The sequence below is a fragment of the Gymnoscopelus microlampas genome (genome assembly GCF_963454915.1).
Source record: "Gymnoscopelus microlampas genome assembly, chromosome: 8".
Classification (NCBI taxonomy): domain Eukaryota; kingdom Metazoa; phylum Chordata; class Actinopteri; order Myctophiformes; family Myctophidae; genus Gymnoscopelus; species Gymnoscopelus microlampas.
Genome location: NC_139945.1, coordinates 48,035,728 through 48,060,871, shown reverse-complemented (window position 1 = coordinate 48,060,871; position 25,144 = coordinate 48,035,728). Strand labels below are relative to the sequence as shown.

Below are 25,144 nucleotides of genomic sequence, written 5' to 3'. Positions count from 1 at the left end.
TCGCTTTCCGGAAAACCCTCCCCCGAGGGTATAAAGGACCCGGAAAGCGGAAGTTACGTTCTCTTTCACACCAGCTTCCTTCTGCCGAGCAAAAAGAAGGGTGTTTTTGTGAACAGCTCGTTCGCAATTTATAAAACCGGGGTTACGCAAGTAACCTATAGTTTTATTACATTGCTCTCTCACTGTTCACATATGGGAGACATAAACCCCCTGAATGTAACCGCAAATCACGATACCCACAACCTGAACCAGGGCCCCGCCCCCCCAGGGGCGGGGCCCACGGCATCCAGGTGCCAACAGACCCCCCGGGTCTGAGGCAGAGACCAATACATTTAGTGGGGCCCTGACAGACCGTAGTCTGCCTTATAAACTAAAAACCAGGCACAGCCTGTCTAGTTAGTGGGGGGCCCTGACAGACCGAAGTCCGCCTTATTAATCTAAGGCCCAACCTTCGGCCATCAACACTAAAGTAAGGGGCATGAACAGATTGTAAGACCGTTCTAAGCACCTAACCACCTTCAGGTGGAAGCCACGCCCAGAACCGTGTGCGCCATAGAAGACGACGCCACGTTCAGGCTGTAGAAAACAGCGAAAGTCGAAGGAGACGACCAACTCGCTGCCGTGCAGATGTCCTGAATAGACACTCCTTTGAGGAGGGCCCAGGACGTCGATACACTTCTAGTAGAGTGCGCCCTCAGACCCTCAGGCACTGGGGCCCCCCTACTAGCGTACGCCAGGCGGATGGCCTCCACAATCCAACGGGAAATTGTGGACTTAGTCACCGCCAGTCCCCCAGGCCCAGGGCCCAGGGAGACGAAGAGCTGGCTGGGGCGGGTCAGGGCCGCAGTCCTCTGGACATACAGCCGCAGGGCTCTTACTGGACAGAGACAGTGTAGCCTCCTATCCTCATCTGAGGCAAAAGGAGGCGGATGAAAAGCCACCAACTCAGTTGGCATAACCACCGCCAGGTGGTTTTTTGGAACGAAAATCGGGTTAGGTTTGAGGACAACCCTGCTGCCATCACCAGCGAACCTCATGCACTCCGGAGCCACCGAAAGAGCATGCATATCGCTCACCCGTTTCGCTGTTGTCAGCGCAACCAGGAGCACCGTCTTGAACGTGAGGAACTTTAGTTCCACCGTCTCCAATGGCTCAAAAGGAGGACGAGAGAGTGAGTCGAGCACCAGGACCAAGTCCCACGTGGGAAACAAGGATCGTGAGACAGGATGTTCACGCAACGCGCCCTTCATGAACTGGCACACCAGGGGCTGTTGTCCCACGGTTTTCTTACCAAAACCAACATGGTTGGCCGAGATGGCCGCCAAGTACACTTTGATCGTCGAGAAGGCATTCCCGAGATCCAATCTATCCTGTAGGAAAGTCAAGACGTCAGCGACCGAGGCCTGGAACGGGACCACGACCGGGGACCTTCCCAGACACCACTCCTCGAACACACTCCACTTTGCCCCATAGACGGTTCTAGTGGAGAGTGCCCTAGCGGTCTGAATAGTGGCCACCACCCTAGGTGGCAGCCCTGTCGCAGTCAGATTGTCCCTCTCACAGGCCTCGGAGCCTGACCCGTTCCAGAGTGGGATGGATCAGCTCCAGTGGAGGGAACGCATAAAGCAGCCCCCCTGGCCATTCGTGCGCCAGGGCGTCCAGGCCCAGCGGGGCCTGACCGCTCATTGAGAAGAACAGTGAGCACTTCGCGTTCTCCCCTGATGCAAAAAGGTCTACCTGAGGCCGTCCAAATCTGATCCAGATTTGGTCCGCCACCGCGGGGTGCAGTGACCAGTCCGAGTAGCGAACCTTGCCCCTGGACAGAAGATCGGCACCCCTGTTCAGAAGTCCAGGTACATGAGAGGCGCTGATTGATTTCAGGTGCGTGTCGCACCACAGTATCAGCCTCCGTGCCAGACCGTCCAAAGTAGGAGACCTCAAGCCTCCCTGCTTGTTGATGTAGGCCATGGTCGTGGTATTGTCCGTCCTGATCAGAACGTGACGACCCCCGATGTGGGGCCTGAAGTGTTTCACTGCCAGAAAAACCGCCATCAACTCCAAGAAGTTGATGTGGGCGGTCCTCGTATTGCGGTCCCACAAACCCCTGGCCGTCCGGCCTTCGCAAGTTGCGCCCCAGCCGGTCAAGCTGGCATCGGTGGTGATCATCTTTCTCGAGATGACCCTCCCCACCGGGACGCCCTCCGATAGAAAGGAAGGTACTTTCCATTGTTGGAGGGATCGCATGCATTCCGCGGACACCGTCGTGCGGCGAGAGCCCTGAGTGGCTGGGATCCGGAGTGAGCCCATCCACCTCTGAAAAGGTCTCATGTGTAGCCTGCCGAGGCGCACTAGAGAGATGGCCGAGGCCATAAGCCCTGCCGCCCTCATGCAGACCCTGTACTGGACCTTGTGTCCCAGTTGAAACATGGCCAGACACCTCAGGAAGGAGGCTATCCTCTCCTGAGACAGGCGAGCCCTGAGAGAAACCGCGTCTAGATCGATACCTATGAAGGTAGCCTGATGGGACGGAGTGAGCACGCACTTTGCTAGGTTCAGCGTGAACCCCAGGGAGGTCAGGTGCGACACCACCAGGTTGGTATGGTGGCACGCTTCCTGGCGCGAGGACGCGCTCAGCAACCAGTCGTCTATGTAGGTCGCGACGCGGACACCCCTCCGCCTCAGGGGAGCTATCGCTGCCTGAGTGCATTTCACAAACACCCTGGGACTTAGAGACATTCCGAAAGGAAGGACCAGGTACTCGTACACATGACCCTCGAACTCGAAACGCAGGAATTTTCTGTGCGGAGGGTAGATAGGGATATGAAAATAGGCGTCCTTGAGATCTATTGAGCTCCACCAGTCGCCCTGGCGGACCGTGCGTAGTAACGCTGCTGCCGTCAACATTTTGAACTGAAAGGTTTTCAAATACCTGTTGAGAGCTCTCAGATCCATGATGGGACGTAGCCCCCCTCCTTTCTTCTTGACGAGGAAGTATCTCGAGTAGAAACCTAGACGGCTTTCTCCCGGTAGTACTTCCCGCACGGCGTTCTTTAGCAGGAGTGATGCAATCTCCTCTCGTAACGTTACCGCCGCTTGGCCACTCGCGTGTGACAACAATACTTTGTTGGACATGGGTGGTTTCCTGGAAAATTGCAGCCTGTAGCCCCGTGCTATTGTACGGAGCACCCAAGGGTTGGCGTCGCATTCTTTCCATCGCTCGATGCGGAGCGACAACGGATTCGGAGGGGTTATTATTTGTGTCGGGTGTACGAGCGCCGCCATCTTTGTCGTGCTCGTCGGCTCGGCAACCCTCTTTGTTGTTACTCCTGAGTACGCATGCGCGGCCAGTGTGAGAGCCTTCGTCTTGGCTGTGCTTGTTAGCCTGGTTAGCATGCTTGGTGCTACATGAGGGCTCATGCGCGCGGCCATCTTGGAAGGCGTCACGTGTTCGCTCACAGCCAATGTGTGCGCCAACACGTGTGTCCTCAAAATGGCCGACTCTTGTGACAAAACAACAACATTGGGGCCTAGTCTTAACTTGGGGCGTTTTGTGGACCAAGAAAAATTTTGGCGTGACCCGTGTAGGAGATGACGGTTTTGGCCCGCCATCTTGCCTTTGTTGTGTCCCCCGCTCACCAGGGACCCCTCGTGAGGGGTCCCTGATGAACGGTGGCTCATTAGTACTTTGGTTGTGCTTTGTTGTATTTTTTGGTTGTTTAATACAGAATCTGTTTTCATAACAACATTTTGAACAAATACAGCGGCAGGTGACACAGGAACATGCACATTCACAAAATCGTGTTTCATAAAATGTACATATGGGTGTGTGTGCTTCTTTGCGGGGCTTCGGGAGCGATCGAACGCCGTCTCCACTCGCTCCGTCGAACATCTCCTCCTCTTCCTCGGTGAGCGTGGATGGAGGCCCGTGGCCACAAAATCCAGTCGAAAATCCCCCGTCTGGGGGGAGAGGGAACCGGGGGAGAAATTGTCCCTGCTCACTTGGCAGGGTTGGACAGTGTCATTTACCCTGCTCGGCGCGGCGACCCCTGTGACTGCCTCTCTGAGGCCGGTTGTTGGCGGGGCGCGCGCGGCCACGGTCATCGTCCCGACGTTCGCGCTGTTCGCCTCTGCCAGCGGCTGGTGGAGCAGAATGGGACTGGTTCGGGCGCGAACCGGTCTGACGGACCTGTGGCATCCTACCCCTAGTTGGCTGCCGCGAGGGACGGGTCTGGGGCCGAGAGAGAGGTGGTCCAGAAGGAGCCTGTAAACAGGACATGGCCGCCTCGTCCTGGGCTTTGCGTGTCGCGGTGCTTTCTTGGAGATAAACCATGGCGCCATGGAAGAGGTTGCCGGCGGTTATCTTAAGGTTCTGGAGGTGCTTTTTGTCGTCCGGGCCTTTGAAAGAGACGTGATCCAGCCAACGTCCTCTCTCGTGAGTGACGCACATTCCCAGGACTCTACCGTTCCATTCGGTAGTATTCTTATTGAGGAGCATAATCTCCCGCTGGAGGCGTCGCATCTCAGCCATTTGTTGTGATGTAGCGACATCTCCCGCCTCCGTCATAAGAACCATCAGGGACCCCTGTAACAGAGCAGCAGCATTGAGGGCCCTGGCGCTTGATGTTGTTGCCTTGTAGACCGCCCTCGTGGCAGCGGATCCAGCAACGTCCTTCTCGGTGGTGAGGCACGGTGTCTCCTTTGTTGTAGAGAAGGGCGCCTTCTGGCTGCGCGGCTGGCTGTGCAGCATAAAGGTGGCCAAACTACGGTCCATGGGCGGGAAGGCCGAGAGGCCGAGTTCGCCTGCGCCCGCGCAGTCGATCTCAAAACGCAGCTTTTTTGGATCGGAGTCCGGAGCCAGAGGAGAGCTCCAAGACGCCGTGAGGCCGGCGGCGAAGCCCTTCGCCAGGGGAAGTTTACATTTCTTTGGGACCTTCTCCTCCACGGAGCCCAGTCCCTGCCACTCGGAAGCGCTGGCGGGGGCCACCTCGGCCTCGTCCGCGGGCCATCTGAGGCCACATCTCACGGTGGCCAGTTTGTAGATCTCCAGCAAAGGAGCCTCGCTCATGTCAGGCGGGGGAGGTGCAGCTTCAACCTGGGCTGTAGCCGTCTCCACCATTACCGTAGGTACAGCATCGGCGAGTGGCGTCGCAGGTAGCGGTGGGCCGATAGCTGGGAGAGGAGGGCCGCGGTCCTCCGTCTCCAGGATGACGACCTCTCCGTCCCCCTCGACCTGGTCAACGACCTGGTAATCATCACCGTCGTCGTACTGTTCCACCTGGTAGGTGGCGAGGGTCTCGTCCTCACCGTCATCTCTGCCTGAGCACCCGCTCCTCGCCGGGGAAGAGTAGTGGGAGCTTGCTCGGTGAGGGCCGCCGCTGTGTTCCGCTGCGTTGTCTCCCCTCGCGGGAGAACGGGAGCGGGGACCGATTGATTTTACTCCAGGTCTGCGTCCGTCCCCTCCGTGGAGAGAGCGATCCGGGGGGTCCAAGGCCCGGGCGGAGCCGGCTGCTGCAGACGGGCGAGCCCGGCGAGAGAAAGCCTCCTCTCTGGCCGTGTAAGCGGCGGGCTGTCTGCGGGAGGAGAAGTAGCGGGAGGCCGCGTCGTACTCCTCAGGCTCCTCGTACGTGGTACGGGGAGGAAGATAGAACCTCTCGGCCTTGAACAGGCGATTCTGAAGCTCCGATGGGTGGAGGCTAGCACAGTCAGAGCACCTCGGAGGCTGCTCGTAGGCCGCGGCGTCCGCGTGGGCGAAACCCAGGCAAATAATGCAATGGTCGTGGGTGTCCCACTCGTCCAGCAGCTGGGCACAGGTGCGGGTGCTGCATCGGCGACGGGGGGGGAAATCCATGGCGGGACCCCGGTCGTGGCGATCCGTCGCGGTGGGAAGAGCACGCCGAGACATGCTGATGAAGAATGAATGAAGCCAAGCCGGCCGGCTAGGCTAAGCTAAAAAGCCGGTAGGCCTGAAAGCTAGTTAAGCTAGGCTAAGCTAGCTGCAGCGTCCGCTGTGTAGATCGAGGAAAGAGTCTTCCACTCCGTGGAAGGGAAAGGGAGAGTAACGAGCTCCGGGGACTCTCGGTGGACTGAGAAACCGACTCGTCGAGATCGTCGAATTCCCCGCAGGCTCGTTCTGTTTTTGTAGATGTGATTGTAGTAGCTCTGTGTTCATCGAGGCAGAAGAAGCGAAAGAGGACGTAACTTCCGCTTTCCGGGTCCTTTATACCCTCGGGGGAGGGTTTTCCGGAAAGCGACTGACGGCCCACCGGGCCAATGAGGATTGGCCCGAGGGAGTTAATGTGAAGCTTCTGTATATCATCGCCAGGGGGCGCTGATCCCATATGTGAACAGTGAGAGAGCAATGTAATAAAACTGTATCCAACTTAAAAATAAAATAAAATACAGCAGAACTGATACTCTATGCTAGTGAGTACTGACCCAATTCAAGCATGTCTGTAACTTACTGTAATGGCATTGGGCAACGAGGCATTCAGTGCAAAATATTTGTTTTGGACAAAAGAGCGTCAAATCATAATGAATCTCCAATAATACGCGTCTCACCTTACTGGACATATAGTTGTCACCTAATGCTTATCAACCATCTCCTAATATAACATAAGAGTAGTGGAGGGAAACGTGCAAAAAAAATCTTCTGCCGAATTTCAGAAAATTTGAATAATATTTGTGATACATTTATAGAAACCCAGTTATTGTACTCTGTAGAAATGCCTCACACTTTCTCTATAAAATACACTTACAATACATTAATGCATATCAACCTACTCCAGGCCTGTTTGCCATACTGAAATGAATTGATTGATTGATTCTAATGGATGAATGTAAATAATGTTAATATGATACTTGCTGACAATAAGAATGAACTTGAATGAAGAAATTAAGATCTAGGAGGGTTTCACAGAAGAATCGATGAGTTTTCCACTGTGGTCCTTAGGAAAACAAGGTTTTTCTTTGCAATCAGAAGAGAGCTGACTTCCTCTTTTCAAATGTTGCTATGACGTCCCGGAACAGATAATGGAGTGTGGCAAAAATAGAAACATGCAGAGAACCACGTCTCGAACATAGATATAGAAACCTAGATACCTCATTGGCCTCTGCAGTTCATTGGAGCGACTGGTATCCCAACAGCATGGTAGCATAGAAATATGACCCCTGCCATATCAACAAAAGTGCTGTTGTCATTTGAACTTTCTGCTCCAACAGAGTCTGACCTTCAAGGAGAAGATGACGACCAGCCTTAAGTTCAAAGAGAAAGGTGCAGAGCTGGACACACGAAGTTACAAGTGCCTCCTCCTCGCCTTGGTCAAGCTCATCCATGCAGACCCCAAGCTCATGTTGCATGTGAGTAGGGTTGAAACCATTGATTGTTCAAATTGATCAAGATAGTTATCACGTAAACGGTTTAGTGACGTGTCATGTGAACATTTCTCTTATGTGCTAACAACAACCAAATTGTGAATGCTCGTCTTTGTTTTATAATATAAAAAGATTTTGAATTTCTGGATAAACATATTATTAAGCAATTTCAAGATTTGGGTTCAGGTCATTTGTAATAAGCATTCACTATCATTTTTTTATTGACTTATGTTTTATTAATATGATATTATATAATATTATGTAGATTACTCGGCTAATCAAAAACTTAACTGACAAATTAATTGATTACACTGCCATCACACAGTTCAAAACATTGTTGCTGGCCTACAAGACAACTTAAGGCATGGCATCCCACATGCCTTCAAGAACAACCCTTCCCACTCACTTAAATCAGCCAACACAGGAATGCTGTCCGAGCCTGCCATAAAACACCTTGGACAACTGTTTTGGAAATAAAGCAATGTTTCCGCAAAGGGTGAAGGATAGACAAACTTTATTAAGATCATTATCATCACAGCAGGGCCCAAGCACCCTGGCTGCCTCTGTCCTCTCTCTCCCATGCCCTGACCGGGCAACAGCCCTCCTGGGCCTCTCTGAGGGGTCGTTTTAGATGCCTTTCATACTCAAAGAAGTCTTCCCTAAATGGCATGGACTGAGAGACATTGCAACAAAGATAGTTATGCTGACAGGTTCAGAATGAGAAGAGTAGAAATGTTTGACCTTACAAGGGGAATAACTGTTGACTGACAGCAGCAAGGATCTGTGATCTGACCCCCTGTTGTGAAGTTAAACACGCTACGGTCCAAATACATTCAGGTACAACAGAAATGATTTTGAACAGATAATATGCACATTGGCATTCTATACATTCTATAACACAATTTTCCACACATCCTAGTCTCTTCTCCCTTCTGGCTCCCAAACAGTGGAATAAGCTCCCCATTGCATTCAGAATTGGAGACTCACTCCCAATGTATTGCTATTGTTGAAGACTGACCTATACAGTCTCCACTCCACCTTACCCCTAGCACTTCACTCTAGTTTACTATATGCAAGTTTCTTTGTCCTCTGCACTCTATTTATGTGACTGTTTACCTCACCAATGTTTCAATAGTACAGTAAGTCGCTCTGGATAAGAGAGCGACTGCTACATGCCTACATTATTATTGCCGTTCACATCTCTGGCTGTCAAATGGAGTTTGCTATATCTATCGTTGTTAGAATCCAGTGAAGCAGGCCCCAGATATCCAGAGCAGTGCAGCAGAGCTCATCACAGGCTTGGTACAGCTGGTTCCTCTGGCCAACTCAGCCCAGCTATCCCAGGAGGCCATGGAGGTGAGACATTCTTCAGTGCATTTGTACCTCCTATCAAATAAAACATCATGTTGAATATAGGAATGGGGGCATTTACATGGACAGATAGACCTTTATTGACATTCAGGTGTTGTAACAGCAGTCATTAATTATGAATCAATTTCAAAGATGGCTGCTAAACCATGGAAATGTTAGTTAAGAAGTATATACTCTGTAATGAGTTTATTTACGAATGGTCAGAGCTCTGAAATCGGTCTCAGACCGTATTCATTAATGCACCCTTGGTTTTACATCTCCAATTTCTTGACGTGATGTATAAAATAATCTCTACCTGTAACTAGTATGTAACTTTTTCTCCTTTCTTTGTGTCGTGTCCTGTGTCTCCAGGCACTGTTAGTCCTCCACCAGCCAGAGACCATCGAGCTGTGGAACCCTGACGGTCCCATTGAGACTTTCTGGGACATCAGGTACTTAATCATCCTCACTCCAGTTCCAGTCAGCATCTCCCATTTACTACAGCTAACTGGGCAGATATACAGTATATCGTTGCTGTCCGGCAGGAACCAGCTAACTCCATTTTGACACTTTTGCATTTTTTTCCATAAATCAGGGCCATTGAACACCCCTTACGTCTGTGTGTTGGTAAAACAAATATTGAACCAATGAAAAGCATTAAAAAGCGCTTCTGAGGCCTGGGCCGCAGCGTGGCGGTCCAGGCACCCGAGGCTGTAATGCCAGCCTGACAGCGTGTCGCGGGTTCGGGTCACGATCCCGGCGACCTTTGCTGCGTGTCGTTCCCCGTCTCTCTCCATTTCCTGTCAGTCTGCTGTCTATCTACTAGAAATAAAGGCATACAAGCCAAAAAAAAAAAGCGCTTCTGACAAAACCAGCTAACTCCATTGGATCCTCAAATTTTCTGCTAAACCAGCGAAGTCCACCGGAGTTAGCTGGTTTTGCTGACTCCAGGCTCCACCCCCTTTTGACCTCCAACCTCATTGTGAGCTTGGAGGTCCATTCAGCTGTTCTTATCAATGATGAACAAAACCTCCTAACTCCACTTTTTTTCATTTCCTGAAAAATGAACATTTTGGAGTTAGCTGGTTCCTGCTGGACAGCAGATATATTATATTAAGTCAGATACAGTCAGTCCTTTATGTGGCCTCCCTACCTCTAGGCCACTGCCCCTCCTATAATTCTACAAAGCTCTGTGCGGTGAACCCAAAATCTCTTCTGCCCGGTTCTCCTCGGTGGCTGGAGCAATTGATCTGCATTTGCACACAGCCATTGACCGTTACCATGTGCACGGAACACCGAAGCCCGTTTTTCGCTTTCCCCAAATGTCAGCTGTTTATTAGCGTTTTTATGTAAAAGATGGGATGGCCCCCCCGAGCGATGGGATGAAGGATCAAACTGCGCATGCGACCCATAGACACACTCTGTTAGACTGTTGCCGTCTGGCACAAGCACAGGCTGTGTGTGTGTGTGGGGGGGGGGGTTCGCGACAAGACGGGACACGCGCAGGTCCAGCCGTCTGTGGGTTTGGATATATGTGTATCTACAGTATCTCCGTTTCACAATGTGAGACCATTTTGTGTCCAATTTGGTTGGGGGTGGGGGGGGGGGGGCATGTTTAGGCAACAAGCTGTGACATTTGTAGCATTTGTGTTGCCCAGTGCTGGTCAGGACCTCTGACTCCTGATGTCTTCGACTGAGCTCATTCCACTGTATTCATTTATCTATTTATTCAGTTCCCAGGTACTATTCCTCATCTGCCGGAAGCTGATTGGTCATCAGATCGTGAATGGGACAGAGGTGCTCAAATGGCTGAGGGAGATTCTCATCTGCAGGAACAAGTTCCTCCTCAAGAACAAGGTTTGATTTGATCGAATTACTATGAGTATATGAATATTAATGTTTATCAGCACTGGACACTTTGAAAGTGACACGCCTAAGTCGTCATACAACAGTAAATATTAAATCATCGTTTGCATGGTATCACAAGGGTTGCTGGAAGCAAAAGCAACAGCATTTATTTGTTCAAAATATCCTTTATCGTCCATGGGTGCTTTTACTTCATTTTGTTTCCTTTTCATCACTCCAAACTTTGGAGTGAAGCCAATAAGCTTTTGCTCAGCCATATAAACTAGGTATGTGTTCAGCTAGTCAACTAGTCTATTAAACCTGGCCCTAATAATAATTTACTAGATACTAGTCTGTTACAATCTTATTTCTTCTAAACAATGTATTGCAAAACATGCTTTTATTCTGTGAAAAGAAATAGTTTTGACCCACAGCAGGTGCAGCTCTCCTTCATCTTCCTGAAGAGATAAAGGTATCTTATTCTAGTTTGCCACCGGTTCTCGGTACCCAACCATTATTCCATGAGACGTAAACATCTTCCCTCTCTCTTCTGTCAGGAGTGTGCCACCCTGGGGAGTGGCATCCCCTTCTGCCGACAAGCCCAGACCAAGCTGGAGGTGTGTCTGTATATGTTCCTTTGGAGTCCGGACGCAGAGGCGGTGCTGGTGGCCATGTCCTGCTTCAGACACCTCTGTGAGGAGGCAGACATCCGCAGCGCCGCTGACGAGGTGCCTGTCCAGAACATCCTGCCCAACTACGTCACCTTCAGCGAGCTGGCCTCCGTCAGCAACATGATGGGCACAGGTCAGACTGGCTGGGGGGAATAGATAGATGATTACTGACTTACTTCCCAGGGGAAATTCAGGTATTCCATAGTTCACACAGGCATAAAGCTACAAGGACTTGGTGCCGCTCAGCCTGGCACACGGTATTAACATTCAGAAATGCACGTAACAGATGTTCCTAATGTCAACTTCCGGCAGATGACATTAGGAACACCAAACCCATCAGGAATACATGGTATCATAGCTGAAGTCACGTTCGCATGAGATGGTAACTGCTAATTCCGTGAGAGGACGTCACGTGTCTAAGTCACCCTTATAGTCAGGGGATATTAGCAGTATATTTTCCAATCTTGGAATAAATTCCTTACCAAAAAAAATCTTCACCAATGTGTTTGTAAAGGTGTCATTTGTTTTGCACCAAAACCACTCCTTGGGCTAAAAACGGCCATAGCCATGTACACTTTTTGTGTAAAAAGCCCATTGAGATTGGGCCGTTTTTAGCCCAAGGAGTGGTTTTGGTGCAAAACAAATGATTGCAATGGATTCAGAATCATAAAAACACCCTAGTTTGACACCTCACATGCTACTTAAAACAGAATTAAATTTTGTTTTTTTTGGGGGGATTTTTTTTTTAACCAAGGTTATGGTGGGTACCCCAACTTTAAGGAGCTGTCAAAAATTCTCCTAGGGATACTGAATTTCAGTCTTTGTGATATGGGTTACTAGACACCTTTGCAAACACATTGGTGAAGATTTTTTTTGGTAAGGAATTTATTCCAAGACTTTTTTAATATCCCCTGACTATTATTGTATTGCAGTATTTAGATCTCTCTCACACATTATCCTTCTATATGATAGTATTCCCATTTATCTTTATCAGTTGTTTTTATCAGCGCATCTATGTCTTGCTAGGCCGTTCTACCTTGCAGAAGAGAGTGATGGCCTTGCTGCGGAGGATAGAACATCCCACGCCAGGAAACATTGAAGTAAGAAAATCAGTTTAAATCAGTGATTCTCAACCTGGGGGCCGGGGCCGACAGGGCAAAACACTAAGATTTTAATGATAATATTAAAATAATGAATGTAAAGAAAACACTGAAACATTGAAAAATGAGTTTTCATTGTTATACCGATAAATAGGAACTTACTCTACTTTAAGTACTACAGAACATAATCGATTGATGGATCATTAAAATAAACATGCTCTGAAAATACATGCGGCCTAGACATCTGTCCACTTAACACAGCCATGTTAAGTGGTCAGATGGGTGGGCCGCAAACACTTTCGAGATTTTCAAATGGGCCCTGATCCGGTAAGTAAGTATTTACATGCTTACTATTATTGTCAGTACCAGCCAGAGCGCGTGAGTCTATCCCCGTTTCACAATGCGCTATACAGGGTTCCCCAATAGGCGGCTCGCGGGCCGCAAATGGCCCGCGAGGCAACTGCCCGGCCCGCGACGACTCCTCTCATAAAAAAAAAAGATATCTGTATTACTGTTCAAGCAGACTAACAAACACATCTGTAAGTAAATTGTTGATTCTGGACTTATTTTGATTTTCAGTTTGTACAACTGGCTGCTGTTAACTCTTTAACTGCCAGAGTATATACACAATCTACCCCCTTCCCTGCCAGAGAATAACATTGCAAAAATAGGTAAAATGTGAATTTTGTCTCTGTTAACATTGAAGTGAATGGAGCAGAAAATCTTCGCATCGCGTTATCTCCTGCTTCCTTTGTGATAAAAAAAATAAATAAATAATAATAATAATAATTTATTATTTTTTTCAAAAATCTCGTCAATCTCATCGATGGCTGGCTGAGCCATGCGGAGAAAAACGAGAAATCTCGTCAATGGCAGGAAAAGAGTTAATCTGCATTACTTTTCAAGCGCGCGTGCACGATTTCGGCGCCCAATGCCCCTGGCCCTCGGCTTGGTACACGAGACATAATTTGGCCCTTGGGGAAAAGTAATTGGGGAACCACTGGTTTAAATCATAGAAGATCAAACATGTCAAACAACTCTTCTCAGTTAGACAGATTATTATTCTATGGAGATTGGGTTCTTGAAGGTCCATGTAGATGTTTTTAGGAGAGGAACGTGGGTAGTTAATTTCTCTAATATGGATGGATATTGACCTGACCGGAATGTCATCAATGACTCAATCTCTGCTTACAAAAATGTCTCTTGTGTCCTTTTAATTTAATTGCTTCATTCAGGCTTGGGAAGACACGTATGCAAAGTGGGACCAGACCACCAAACACATTCTCAACTTCCCCAAAAATAAGGCCGATGACGGGCAGGTAAGGCTTGATTTATACTGTGTTGCATGCCGGCGGTGACGTACACTGAAAATAGCAGATGTACAAGCTAACAACGCATTGCACCTGTTGTGAGCTTGTGGATTGGCTGTTTTCAGCCATTCGGCTATTTTCATTGAATTTTAAATAGAACAGGATGGGTGATATTTTAGTCTAGATTTAGATGACATTCTCTGGGCTCGCCCCCGTGAAATAAGGATATTTATTCTCAGTGGGATTTTACTCCTGGTTAAATAAAGGTGAAAAAGAAAATCACTATTGATCCCCAAGGGGACATTCAAGTGTTCGAATAGCCAAGGTGCATAAAAAGCAAAGGAAATTCTTCTTATTGGATTGAAAGATGTAGTTGGGGCAAAAATAATTAAAAGCTAAAGAAAGGCATAAAGCATTTTTGCCTAAAAAAACGCTAAGGTGAAGTCACCAGTAAACAAACATATAAGATTATCAACACATTGAGTTTCAAATCATAAAATTGCTCAATACAGAGTTCAAAAGTGAACAGATAGTTTTTAATTACTTGGCTTATCACTCATTACTTGGCTTATTGCATTGCCATTTCAATGTTGCTCTACACACAATCTGTGACCCAATGGATGCCTCCTGCGACCCACATTTTGGTCCTGACCCACATTTTGTGCACCACTGATGTACTGCACGTAGCCTATATAGATGCTCTTCCTTTGTCCTCTACTGGTCACTCAGTGTCCTCATTTGCCCTCCCCCACAGCAGGAGTGGATCAACATGACAGGCTTCCTGTGTGCTCTGGGCGGCGTGTGCCTGCAGCAGCGCAGCACGCCAGGTCCCGCTACTTACAGCCCGCCCATGGGGCCCGTGAACGAGCGCAAGCCCTCCATGATCTCCGTGGGTTCCTGCGAGACCCCCAACCCCACCGCCTCCTGCTCTGCCCCGTCGTCTGCCTGCAGCGAGACTCCGCTCGGCCGCTTCCTAGACCGGCTGCTGGCCCTGCTGGTGTGCGGTCACGACCGGGTGGGTCTGCACGTGCGCACGAACGTCAAAGACCTGTTGGGGCTGGAGCTGAGCCCTGCCCTCTACCCCATGCTCTTCAACAAGCTGAGGAACAGCATTGGGAAGTTCTTCGACACACAGGGACCGGTGAGTGGCAGCAGAGGGCCGTCTGGCGGTTAAGTTTTTATTGTCATGTACACTAAAGGTCATGACACCACCGGCTTCGAATGCTATCAATGCATTGAATGGGAGATTATCACGTTTTATCAGACCATTGAATGGGGCGAGTAGGTGAGGAGTAGGCGATACACGGACCTACCGCGATTTGTCAGACCATTCATTAGGCGTAATCAGGAGCTACTGACCTACTTTGGAGGCGGAGCAGTCCCCACAACAATATTTACGATTCTGTGCCTATCGGTACATAACTCCAACGGCGCTGAGTAGGCTCAGGCGAGCGTCGCACCGCTCCGGACGGCAACTCGGTCGCTTTAGCTCCCTGGGTGGTCCGTCGCGGGGCTCCAGCTCGCCTGAGACTGCGCGCCTCCGTCATGGTCCGAAACCAAAACAACCAAAACCAAAACCGAAACTGAACAATTTAAGTCATCTCCGTTGGTAGGTCAGTATGTCTTGATAACACCCAATGAATGGTCTGATAAATCGCGGGTAGGTAAGTAGGTCGCCTACTTCGCCCATTCAATGGTCTAATAAAAGGTGATAATGTCCCATTCAATGCATTGATAGCATCCGAGTCAGGTGATGACACACCAGAAGCGACGAGAATAAGCGATATGAAAATCCGTCGCAGTTATTTCACATTAAGCTTTTATTGTGATGCCTCATTCATGCAGGTTGATGCTTTTATTAGTGGTGGAATATCAACCTAGTTTTAAAAAAATACCTTAATAGGCTCTATGCACAGCAGCCATATTGGAAAGACATTGGGCCTCTTCTTACTTCCTTCACAGGTGTTATCTGCTGATTTTGTGCATGTTGGCTCACTAGAAACACTCCATTTTGCTTCCCACATTGCCCCTTATGGTGGGTGTGTAACGGGTCCATTTGGTTCCATTTGTACACTCTCAGAGTTATGGGGGTCCTTGAAAATAAGACAACCACTATACCACACTAAATGGAACAGAGTCTTAATTAGTATCATTGGTAACACCTGTGAAGGAAGTAAGGAAGGGGCCCAATTCATTCCCAATGTGGCTGCTGTGCATAGAGCCTATTACCCCTCTTTATAGCAGGTCACATTGCCTTGTGAATTTATTTTTTTCTGCAAAAAGATTTGGTTTGGGGAAAAACGTAGACCACCAGTCAATGAAGTACATACTGTAGGATTTAAGTGCTTAAGAAACCTATGGTTCATAAACTGTAGCCGTGCTGCAGAAGGCATGCTGCGTGTTTATGTCAGTGTCTGTCAGTGACACTGTGTTGTGTGTCACTGCTTCAGGTCCCCATCAATGACACCAACACCCAGTTTGTGGAGCAGACCATCGCCATCATGAAGAACCTGCTGGACAGTCACACTGAGGGCAGCTCTGAACACCTGGGACAGGCCAGCATCGAAACCATGATGCTCAACCTGGTCAGGTCAGTGTGTGTGTATGCGCTCACGCACGCACGCATGTGCGCGCTTACACAACGCAAACACATTTTGTCACTTTCATATATGTCATAAGTTGACATATATATGGGAAAAGATGTTAAGAAAATAAACTTCGATAAGCACTCACAGACGTCTGTGAGGGCACTTAGGACCGCTCCTTCCTCCTTGTTTTAGGATGGGTAAAATGCAGGACAAATTTCACGTATGTGCAAATGTACTGTGACAAATAAATCCCCAAGGCGTGGGGCCTATATCATTATTATATATATATTATTATTATTATATATATTATTATATTATTATTATATAAGTTCACAACGATGCCGCCGCCATTGTTGTACAAGAGAGGGTCAGGTGGCTTGAACTCGCGCAGCTAATGCCACAGAGGAAAGAGATTCTCGACGAGAAAATCTCCCCCACCGGCCTCTTTGGTGACGCAGTCGCGAAGATGCAACGCAGATGTGAGGAGAATAAAAAAGAGGGAGATGCTCTCCAGGGGTGCCTCCCCAGAAAGGCTCCACCACCACCCCACCGCACTTACGCACAAGCTGAGGCCCCGGGGGTTTAGGGCCCCTCAGAAACCGCCTCCTAACTTGGCCATTGCTGGGCGGCCAGGTACCCCTTGCGGTACCTCGGCAAGGGGGGCTGCGTCCTATCCTGGATTTACGTCCCCTCAACCAATGTCTAAGGTCATACAAGTTCAAAATGTTGACAAATCCAATCCTGCTGGGCATGGTGAGAAAACTGGATTGATTTACCTCAATAGACCTAAAGGATGGGTATTTCCACATACCCATCTCCCCACCACACAGACAATTCCTGAGGTTTGGATTCCAAGGTCAAGTATACGAGAGAATCCACCTGTTTGGATTATCATTAAGCCCCTGGGTGTTTGTGAAATGCACACAAGCCGTGTTGGCTCTTGCTGGCAGACTCGGAGGTGGCCGCTCAAGAACAAACCAGTGTTTGTAGATAGATACAGTACCAATTTTTAACAGCTCTGTGGTCACCGCTACACTGTGGGATGGTTTGGAAGACTTGGGGCAAAGTCTTTTTTTCATCTCTCACTAATTCAATTAAATATTGTGATAAAGATATTGGCTTTATTGAAGGCTTTCTTACAATGTACAATTGAGGCATTTAGAAGATGCCCTTTATTAAGCGCAAGGTCAAACAAGGCAGCGATTTATAACACCAAAGCAACACAAACCAGTTCGGATATATCAAACATCATCATCTTGTCTCTCTCTCCCGCCAACTCCAGATATGTCCGTATCCTTGGTAACATGGTCCATGCTATCCAGATTAAGACCAAACTATGTCAACTGGTGGAGGTGATGATGGAGAGGAGAGATGACCTTTCCTTCTGCCAGGAAATGAAGTTCAGGTCAGTACCTATGTTACAGCACCACCTGCAGGGCTGGAGGCCATTGCTGCTTTCTGTCCATGTGTAAGCCCTGTGCAAAAATATTTCCTGTTTGAATCGCAAACGTTTTTTTTTTTTAAACATAGTATTTGTGTTTTCTTATTTGTGATGTTGGGGGTTTCAACAGAACTCAGTGTGTTGACTGTGAAACAAGGCTTTATAAATAAAGTATTAGACGTAATTTGTAGAACTGGTGGGTGCCCCGGACATTGGAGGTTCATTGTAGTGTCTTCTCTTTAGGAACAAGATGGTGGAGTACTTGACTGACTGGGTGATGGGGACCTCAAACCAAGCCGCTGATGATGACATCAAGTGCCTGACAAGGTGCAGCTTAGTTACATGTGTGCCTGTGTTAAGTTAGTAAGTCATTGCATTCACCTGCTGTCCTTGACATCATAGCTGGAATGCCAGTTGAATGCAATTAACTACCTCAAACAATAGAAAACCTGCAGTAACATTACTAGGGGTGTATGAAGAACAATGTTGAAAATGACCATCTTTAGTGTTGTATTCTGAACTTTGGGATCATCCTTAATATTGCATCTAAATGGTGTTTAGCTTGATGTTAACTCAGAAATACTCCAAAAGTCTAACTGTGAGTGTTCATGTATTCCGGTGGTTTGTAGGGACTTGGATCAGGCCAGTATGGAGGCAGTGGTGTCTCTCTTAGCTGGCCTGCCCCTGCAGCCTGAAGAAGGAGATGGTGTAGAACTGATGGAGGCCAAGTCCCAGCTCTTCCTCAAGTAAGGACCCACAGCTGTGTGTGTGTGTGTGTGTGTGTGTGTGTGTGGTGTTTTTGTTGTTTAGTTTAGTTTATTGTTTTTTGCTTTGTTGAGCATTTTGGTGTTGAGCATTTTGCTCATTGTGTCTCCTGTTGTGGGTCCCCATCACTCCCAGGTACTTCACTCTGTTTATGAACCTGCTGAATGACTGCAGTGAGGTGGAGGATGACGGACAGCCGGTGGGCGGCAGGAAGAGAGGCATGTCGCGCCGCCTGGCGTCTCTCCGACACTGCACCGTTCTCGCCATGTCCAACCTGCTCAATGCCAACGTGGACAGTGGCCTCATGCACTCCATAGGTGAATAATACACAAAGACTCATACCGGCTCCTTAGGCTTTGACTTGGTGGGGGTTGATGCGGTGGGGTTGTCGTTTACATGCCAAGTATTGGTTAATTATAAGAATTGTTCCAGTAATTGCTTTAACCCATTGAAACCTGAGGCCAATTCTAAAAATGTCTTAAAAAAATATATATATTCAAAGATTTGCACACATTTCAAAAATAGCAGATCTACAAGCTTGTGTGCCGCGCTATGAGCTTGTATAGCTGCTATTTTTGAATAGCCAAAGAAATCTAAAATGACACAGATGCGTTCCCGGTTCCAGGGTTAAGAACAATTCCATATGCTGATCATATCGTCGCTGTCCGACAGAAACCTTTGATCTCCATATTTCATTGTTTAGTTTTTTCATAAATGAATGCCCTATTTGTTATACTCGTTTGACAGTGTCATGCAAAAGTTGCTAAAATAGCCTTTCTACAAGCTCACAACGCATTGCTATGTCATTGTGAGTTTGTAGATCGTCCATTTTTTTATGTTTTGGAGAATAAAAAAATCTTCAAATCATTGCCAAGTAATGGCCATTTTGTTGAGCCAATCATCAATGGGGGCTGTAATCATACTGTATACTGTCTAATGTGTACCATGACACTATTCCCCTGGTTGCATTAGTTTATTGGCAAATCTGCGTCAAATGTTTCGGTCGGTGTGCCATCGGCTGGCGTGGTAGTGGTAAAGCTTCAAGTCACAGCCTGATGGCTGATAGGCAAGATTCAGTCCCGTCACACAGTCTGACATAGTAATTAACCCATTTTGGGCGGAAACCCCTGTTTGTAATTATACCTTTCAAGACGGGAACCCATTTAAGGGTTCCTGTTGCTATGTACAGTATATAGCAACATATTGTTTTTGTAATTTTTGAATACATATTTGAAGTTTTTCAGAAAACTTAGGTCAGGATTTAGAAGGCGTTTTTTTAGAATCGGCGTCAGGTCTAAATGGGTTAAAGTAACATGGTTTGTAGATAAACTCTGTCTCACCGTTTGTGCTCCATCCAGGCCTGGGTTATCACAAAGACCTGCAGACACGAGCCACCTTCATGGAGGTGCTGACCAAGATCCTACAGCAAGGGACGGAGTTCGACACCCTGGCCGAGACGGTACTGGCCGACCGCTTTGAGAGACTGGTGGAACTGGTAACCATGATGGGAGACCAGGGAGAGTTGCCCATTGCAATGGCTCTAGCCAATGTGGTTCCAGGTTCTCAATGGGTGTGTAATACTATGTGCTTACTGTGTGCTTTGTGAATGGCTAATCATTCTTCACTAGTCTTCACTTACTGTGTTTAGTCATGTATTAATATCTCACATGTGTATTTTGTGCTTTTGTTGTAAATTGACTGTACTGGACCGATGCCCGTTAGGAACGCACGCCTCTCCAGTTGTGCAAAACGTGTTTTCTGTCTGTGTCTCTTTTATGCCCAGTGTCTCTTTTATGCCTAAATATCTCTGAAATAAGATCTCTGTAACTGTCTGTATGTATGTGTCCCTTTTATGCCTCTATATATAGATATAGATATAGATATAGATAGATAGATAGAGAGATATAGATAGATATGGAGATCCCAACCACTGATCCGACCATATAGAATTTATCGATATTGTTTGGAGAAAGAACTGCTGAGCCTTCCGACTTGCACACTCCCTCGGGTCTTCTGCGATACGCGCGCCGAGTTTGAAGTCAAGCGGTCGCAGTGTTCTGAAGATACGCGAAGGAATGTTACATTTTGGGATTCTGTACCAGTTTTGTGTCCCTAAAGCCCAGAACATTCAAAGAAGGCATTATTTCATGTTTGTTTATGCCTCTTCAAAATAAACACCCCTTCACAGTGGCTCTCTTTACCAGCCTGGTAGATAAATTAGTATTGATGAAAGGGTGGTGGCTAGCAGAGCAAGAATTGTCTTCAGGCAGTACATGAAGAACAAGCATGCGAGATAATATTTTACTCAGCTAAAATTGTAATGTCTAGTACTCATGGATCATGAAATTAACAGTATTTTAGATTTTCTTTATTTTTTTGTTTTTGTTCCAGTGTTGTTTTGTCCAGTTTTCGTGTTGATGTTTAATGGACCACAACAAAACAAGCATTTGCCTTTTTTGTGTCATCCATTTTAAAATCGTCAAACTATTCAATCGATCAAAAAAAGTACTACTTCTAGTACCACTCTGACTAAAATGGCTAAGGAATTGTTGTGCTTCACTTCTGTGTCACCAAATTTGTGGGAGTTTCAGTTATAGAACAGATTCAGTGCATCCATGGTTGATTGGTGATGATGTTCATGCTCGGATTCAAAGTTTTGTTTAGGCTGAGGTAAAATTTGGAATTTCTGCTGAAGTTTACCTGCTGTCACTCTTTCCTGGTGACGACTACAACAAAACCTGATCTACATTCTCACAGGTGTTATCTATCCATATAGGCACCAAGATTATGCATCTAGGCCTTACAGCTTGTGGAGCTATTACTGATTGATTTTGGGCATGTCATTTTAGGCGAAAAGTCTCAAAAATAGCCTTAATCAACTGCACACCTAATAACTTGCTATCTATAGCTAAAGGTTGGACAGAGAGGTCATACTGTTGTGTATTTAAGGCTGGACTGAAAACTAAAGCCAATTGCAAGCTATGGAATGGCTTGCTTGCCTAACAACGAACTAGACAAATATTGGAGCAATTATCCCTCCAGGCCATCGGATGTAAAAATACTCTATCAGAGTATTTTTCTCATTTTTGTCCCCAAAAATAGATAGGTCTGAACCAGAAAAAGCGCAATGTGAGTATTAGTGAATTAGTTTGAAGTATTCATTAGTTTTGCAATCGGAGTAATCTGAGCCCCGCCGGTAGGTGTGGATGTGAGGTGATGGCAGATCCATAATATAAGCAAGTCTATGGCACTCTAACCCCTGCATGTTTGTCCTGTCCTCAGGACGAGCTGGCCCGCGTGCTGGTGACGTTGTTCGATTCCCGCCACTTGCTCTACCAGCTTCTGTGGAACATGTTCTCCAAAGAAGTGGAGCTGGCCGACTCCATGCAGACTCTCTTCAGAGGAAACAGCCTGGCCAGCAAAATAATGACCTTTTGTTTCAAGGTGAGAACGCATGGAAATTTCTGGTGCACTGTGTGAGATCTCATACGGATAATGTGCAAATTTAGGTTTCCATGACAAGGAAGTGGTTAAAGTAATTACTATCATTTTGCATTGGTAACCGTTAGGCTCTGAAAGAGCCAAGGGAAAGAAAACATGCCAAGAAGAACTTATGGCAGAAGTTAAAGGATACTGCAAGTGTTTTTAACAAATGGCTCCAATTACATAATCCATCATTGTTGACGTTGTTTGTCTTCTTATTAGCCGTAAAGTATATTTTTATTTAACATCTCACCACATTAAAGTGTTGTTTTGCATGCTTTTATGAAACCATGTTGGGATGGTTATAGAACACATTGATGGAATCAAATGTCAAAATACACAGGTGACATCCTTTGACCGCATGAACCCTATCGTTACTATTCTGGCAGGAACTTTTGGTGAAAATGGCAGATCTACAAGCTCACAACGCACTCGCAACGCGTTGTGAGCTTGCAGATCAGCTGTTTTTGGCAAAGATATTTAGTATAGGGCAAAAAACAATCCAGGAATTCGGTCAACCAAGTATAGGCTTTAAGTCAGCGGTATTCAACTAGATTAGGCAGGGGGCCACAACTGTAAAATAATTTGGAGTTGCGCGCGTGTGCATGTGCGCGCACTGTGTGAAATAGACCCGAAAAAAGTTGATTTATATTGGTCAAATAGAACCGAATTAGACCGCGCGATTTTTTTCGGTCTAATTCGGTCTAATTCGGTTCTATTTGACCAATATAAATCAACTTTTTTCGGGTCTAATTCGGTCTAATTCGGTTCTATTTAAGGTTCTAAGTTAAGTTCCAATGAAAGATGGCCTTTCAAGAACTAATGAAGGATAAATAATTTGTACTGTTTTAACTTTGATAACATAAAAACGAACATATATTTACATAAATAATAATTATGAAAAAAAAAAAAAGTTTTTTTTTTTTTTTTTTTTTTTTATATGGCCAGGGTCCACAAGGAAGCTCCTCGCGGGCCGCACGTGGCCCGCGGGCCGCCAGTTGAATATCTATGCTTTAAGTGGTTAAGCTGAATACTGTGTCTTACATATTAGAATGTCTTCTGATCAACATGAAATACTGAGCTGGAAAGGAAACCTGACTTACTTCCTGTGCATGTGCCTTAGGTGTATGGGGCAGCCTACTTGCAGAAGCTACTGGAGCCGTTGTTACGAGGGGTCATCACCACCCCTGAACACATCAGCTTTGAAGTGGACCCCACCAGGTAAAACTGCCCACCACACCCACCATGAAACTCAATGATGTTGCAGACCTGTGCAACACTATTTTACTGAAGTACTGTATGTGACTTAGGGTGAGGTTACTCTTTAATCATGTCTTCTGGGGCAAATCTACTGATGATTCCCATCTAGGTACATGGAAATCCGCCTATGCGTCATTGAGAGGGGAAATAGAGGTCAGAGAGAAGGGAGATATGCGAGATATAAAGGCAGTCAAATACGAACTTGCTGAGCCACCAGACACCTCAAAGAAGCTATCTTTAAGGACGATTTATACCTTGGTGCACAGCGGTGCCACTGACAAAAACAAAACAGTTGGTGTCAACATGACTAATAAATTATGTTGACATGAAGCACGTTAACTCTTTTTCAGACTGAAAGATTGCTTTAGTGGAGCAACAAAGCTAGGGTGGCCATTCAACCGGTTTTGGGCCGGACAGTCCGGTTTTTGACCCAGCTGTCCTTTGACCCAGATCTCATACGGATAATGTGCAAATTTAGGTTTCCATGACAAGGAAGTGGTTAAAGTAATTACTATTACTATTATACCTTGGTGCACAGCGGTGCCACTGACAAAAACAAAACAGTTGGTGTCAACATGACTAATAAATGATGTTGACATGAAGCACGTTAACTCTTTTTCAGTCTGAAAGATTACTTTAGTGGAGCAACAAAGCTAGGGTGGCCATTCAACCGGTTTTGGGCCGGACAGTCCGGTTGGGATGGTTATGCTGTGTGTGTGTGTGTGTGTTCATGCTCGGATTCAAAGTTTTGTTTAGGCTGAGGTAAAAATTTGAATTTCTGCTGAAGTTTACCTGCTGTCACTCTTTCCTGGTGACGACTACAACAAAACCTGATCTACATTGTTGGAGGACATTGTCCTCCGTCCGGCGCTTCTTCTGGCCGGACGCATAATTGTCTGGCTTTTGAGCGAGAGATTACAGTGTATACGTTATTGGTTTATATTTACGTATTTCCCGTTTCATTGGTATAGATTAGAATATCAGCTGGCAGCCATTGGCTCTACTGTACATTGCTGCGTGCGTGCATTTTGTTTTGTCATAGGCCCAACAGTTACTCACAGTCTGACTAACTGAATACTCCTCCCTCCTCCCATGCTTGTTTATGTGGATGCCGGGTCGGATGAAAATGACGCCAAGTAGGCCTACTGTAGTTGTAATTTAGATAATCTGTGGTAGATTTGCCCAAAGTTGCCGAAACGGAAAACTTCATTTAGTGAACAATGAAGCAAGGGAAAGGAAATAGAAAGTGGAATTGACGAGTATTGCAACAACAAAAGGGAAAGGTGCCATAAAACGGCATGCTTTGACTGACAAACAATAATAACTCAATCTGAGAAGTGCAGGTAGGACTACCCTCTCGCCTTTTTTCCACCCTGTCGGACAAAATAACAGCAGCAGAGCTAGCCAGTAGCCTACTAAATGTCCATGAGTCTCCTCTTCTCTTCCTTCCTCTCTCTGTTGATTATTTCAGATATGCCAGTATGGATTAGATTAAGAAAAAGACAAACATGGACAAATAAAAACAAAAACAAGTAAAGAAAAATATAATAAAATACAGTCATTCGTGTATGGTCTTTGGTTCCCTGAATAGCTAAATGAGTTAATAGAGCATCAAAATGTAAACCTCTTTAAACCTATTTGACACTATATTAAAAAAATAGCCGATCTACAAGCTCATAGCTTGTATTTTCTTAACATTTGGAAAAATCTGGAATAATCTTGAGGGGTCCCTAGCACAAAATATTTTGAGAAGGTGGTCCACGGCTAAATACATATACATTTGGGGGTCCTTGCTGTGCCTTTTGCTGGGCACAGCGTGCCCCACAAGTGTCCTCCTTTCTGAAGTCTTGCTGGTGGCCACCCTAAACAAAGCATAAACCTGTGGTGCTTTCGATATGAGTGAATTGGGAACAATAGTTACAATGTCTAATCTGTGTGTTGTGGCTGCGTTATCAATCTA

General features: G+C 46.6%; 1 protein-coding gene across 5 annotated transcripts in view; it reads left to right on the top strand.

The window, feature by feature from the left end:
- The window catches only part of LOC311050996 (neurofibromin), a 122,007-nt gene that overhangs the window by 28,762 nt on the left and 68,101 nt on the right, over positions 1-25,144 (top strand). For 2 of the 5 annotated variants that reach the window (XM_084065306.1, XM_084065304.1), the window contains exons 13-28: positions 7,219-7,356; positions 8,614-8,727; positions 9,094-9,173; positions 10,455-10,578; positions 11,124-11,370; positions 12,264-12,337; positions 13,573-13,656; positions 14,405-14,788; positions 16,098-16,237; positions 17,518-17,640; positions 17,920-18,003; positions 18,306-18,422; positions 18,577-18,758; positions 19,800-20,011; positions 21,724-21,885; positions 23,048-23,145. In XM_084065306.1, coding sequence (XP_083921432.1) covers positions 7,219-7,356; positions 8,614-8,727; positions 9,094-9,173; positions 10,455-10,578; positions 11,124-11,370; positions 12,264-12,337; positions 13,573-13,656; positions 14,405-14,788; positions 16,098-16,237; positions 17,518-17,640; positions 17,920-18,003; positions 18,306-18,422; positions 18,577-18,758; positions 19,800-20,011; positions 21,724-21,885; positions 23,048-23,145 — 2,363 coding nt within the window. Of the gene's footprint in view, positions 1-7,218; positions 7,357-8,613; positions 8,728-9,093; positions 9,174-10,454; positions 10,579-11,123; positions 11,432-12,263; positions 12,338-13,572; positions 13,657-14,401; positions 14,789-16,097; positions 16,238-17,517; positions 17,641-17,919; positions 18,004-18,305; positions 18,423-18,576; positions 18,759-19,799; positions 20,012-21,723; positions 21,886-23,047; positions 23,146-25,144 lie in introns of those variants that run through there. The other 3 variants (XM_084065305.1, XM_084065303.1, XR_014601353.1) reach the window with 2 other exon arrangements.